Source organism: Fistularia commersonii, chromosome 10, assembly GCF_037954325.1.
Source record: "Fistularia commersonii isolate RoL2024-O1a breed Wild chromosome 10, RoL_Fcom_v1.0, whole genome shotgun sequence".
Classification (NCBI taxonomy): Eukaryota; Metazoa; Chordata; class Actinopteri; order Syngnathiformes; family Fistulariidae; genus Fistularia; species Fistularia commersonii.
The window spans coordinates 6883227-6885944 of record NC_141293.1 but is presented as its reverse complement, the minus strand read 5'-3'; the positions used below and the strand labels follow the sequence as shown (position 1 = coordinate 6885944).

General features: G+C 45.5%; 1 protein-coding gene across 1 annotated transcript; it reads right to left on the bottom strand.

The window, feature by feature from the left end:
* Positions 1-526: 526 nt before the first annotated feature.
* LOC147230200 (ferric reductase 1-like) lies at positions 527-2248 on the bottom strand. The gene is made up of 6 exons (XM_086154403.1): positions 2077-2248; positions 1372-1446; positions 1081-1157; positions 875-972; positions 667-757; positions 527-583 (listed from the first exon to the last, which is right to left on the bottom strand). The coding sequence occupies exons 1-6, from the start codon at positions 2174-2176 to the stop codon at positions 527-529; spliced, it is 498 nt and encodes a 165-aa protein (XP_086010529.1). The 5' UTR covers positions 2177-2248.
* Between the last annotated feature and the right edge of the window lie 470 nt (positions 2249-2718).

The following is a 2718-nucleotide window of genomic DNA, read 5'->3' as shown; positions in this document are numbered from 1 at the left end:
GTGATGGAGGTCATCTTGGCACCTCTCCTCTTCCTCTGAGTGTGAGTGTGTGAGTGTGTGTGTGTGTGTGTGTGTCTCCATCCAACTGGCTGAAATGTGTCTTTGTAGAGGAATATTTGTCATCCACAATAAAACTACAGTCAGCAGCTGATGGTGGTCTGGTCACACACACACACACACACAAACTGCCGGAAATCTGAAACCAAAACCAGGCCGGAGTTTGAGACTCAGTATTCACCAGACGGAGCCGACAGGAAGTCAACTGGCTGTGTGTGTGTCGAGAGCAAATAATACAAAAAGCAGGACCCAGAGTGTTTAGAGGACAAGAGGAGGAAACCAGCCTCGATGCACAGTTATCTCAAGACCTTTTTAAGGCCCCAGGGTCCCTATCACACATACACATACACACACACAGAATGAACAAAACACAACGACAACAGCAGGGTCACTTTAAAGCCTTTAACTGGTTTCAGCAGTCAAACAGGTTCACTGTGAGTTTGTACAGTGAACGGCTGTGAGTGTCTCATCAGTAAGCAGTGAGAGCCATCACACTGATTAGGACCAGAGCAGATCCTGGTGACACCTGAGGAGAGAGGTGACACTTTAGTGCAACCTTATGCGCGCGTGTGTGTGTGTGTGTGTGTGTGTGTGTGTGTGTGTGCGCACCCTTGATGCAGAGTTTCCGCTGCGGTCCAGCGTCACGGCGCTGCTGTTCAGATGAACCCAAAACGTGGTGTAGTCCTGGACCAGGGTTGCGCTGCCACGGCAATCAGAAGAGGCAGCGTCAGGGCCAATGGGGCTGCAGTACCACCATTGGCTAGCATCAGCGGCCGGGGTAATCATGGGATTTGGGGGGGCGGCTGAGGACCCTAACCTGAAGTAGATGTCTCCATGGCGACTGTCGCTAGGTGCCTCCCAGGTCAGCCGGATCTTTGTCCTATTGACCCCAGCAGCCTGGCTGACGCTGGAGTTCTGAACACACACGTGCATGCATGCACACACACGCACGCACACACACATTCCCACACACACAGGTAATTGAAAATTGAAAATGGGAAGAGGGGGGGTGTGGACACAAACCTCCAAGTGGCTGCAGTGAAGAGGTGTGAACACACGGGTGTCGATGTTGGTGAACTTCCCCACAGGCCGGTGCACAGCTGACACACACACACACACACGAATAAATAGCCAGCTCGACCCGGCCTCCTCCTCTCCAACATCTCCAGATAACCGAACCCAGGACACATGACCTGAAAAGGGTCTGGGAACCAAACCCACCTCCTGAATACTAATAATACTACAATCAGCACTACTACTGCTACTGCTACTGCTGATAGATCTTTTCCTACAAAGATAGAGATCAGGTTCCACCTTCTCCCTCTCGGCTCCTGGCCTGCAGGAGGAACCCCTGGAACGGAGCAGAGCCATTCTTCACCTCCAGCATCACTGAGTCAGACACACACACACACACGCGCACACACACACACACACGATCCATGCAAGAGATTGTCAACTTGGAAGTGAATTAACCTGATATTACATTTCAATGCTCTTGCTGGCATTTTGCTATAGATGTGAAATAATAATGATAATAATATGAGAAATGAATACAATAAATAATTATTATAACTAAAATATAACATGAAATATATTGTGAAACAACAATAATAATGTGTAATAATAGGAAACATAATGCTTACAACAATAAATATAATGATAATAATAATCATTTTAATGTATAATAACAATGATAACATTATGAAGTGGAAAAAATAATGAAAAAAAAAATGCAAGAACAACAACAATAATACAATAAAAAAGAAACGTGTAGTAATAAAGGAATAACATTATAGTTTAATAGCAACAATAATAATGTAAAATAATAATATTTATAATAATCAAAAGTTTAAAAAAATAATAATGTGTGATAACAGAAAAGACAACAATGAAAATTGTAAAATGAATAATATTAATATAATGATATTCATGTGTGACAACCACAATACTACTCCTAATAGTAATAACACAGAGACTATTAATATATAATAAGATAATAATTATAATTATGATAAGTACCTGTAATGACTCCTCCTGGCCTGTAGGAGGTGCTGGACGTGGAGATCCTGGCCGGCGGGCTGGTGGGGGCGGGGCTGAAGGGAGGGTGCACAGGTGCCATGTTGCCACAGGATGCCAGCACCGACCCATTGGGGAAACACTCACACACCTGGACATGGCACACACACTCCCACAGCAGTACCAGCAGAACGGTGGCCCTCATTGACATCTGGAGGTGAAGAGGAGGAGAGGCAAGGTCCTGCTTCTGGACTATGAGAAGAATCTGGAGAACCCAGGCAGAAGAATGTGGAGAAACTCCCCAACACACACGCACTCACATAGAACCCAGGCAGAACAAGTGGAGAACTCAGAGAGAGACGGTAAAGGTGACCTTTCTGGTCCTTCTGCTCCACTGATCAGATGTATTGATCACATTATCAGTTATTGAGCTGAGCAACATTTGATGCCTTCATGATGAACCATCATTTGAAACCTCATGATGGAGGCCTGGAGCTGGAGGAGGCCTGTGTGTATGTGTGTGTGTGTGTGTGTGTGTTTGTGTGTGTGTGTACACCCCCCCACACTCCACTGAGCATGGGCATAACGCACCTGAAGAGCTGTTTACAGAAAAAAACATAAAACACAATCAGCACCTGAGACACC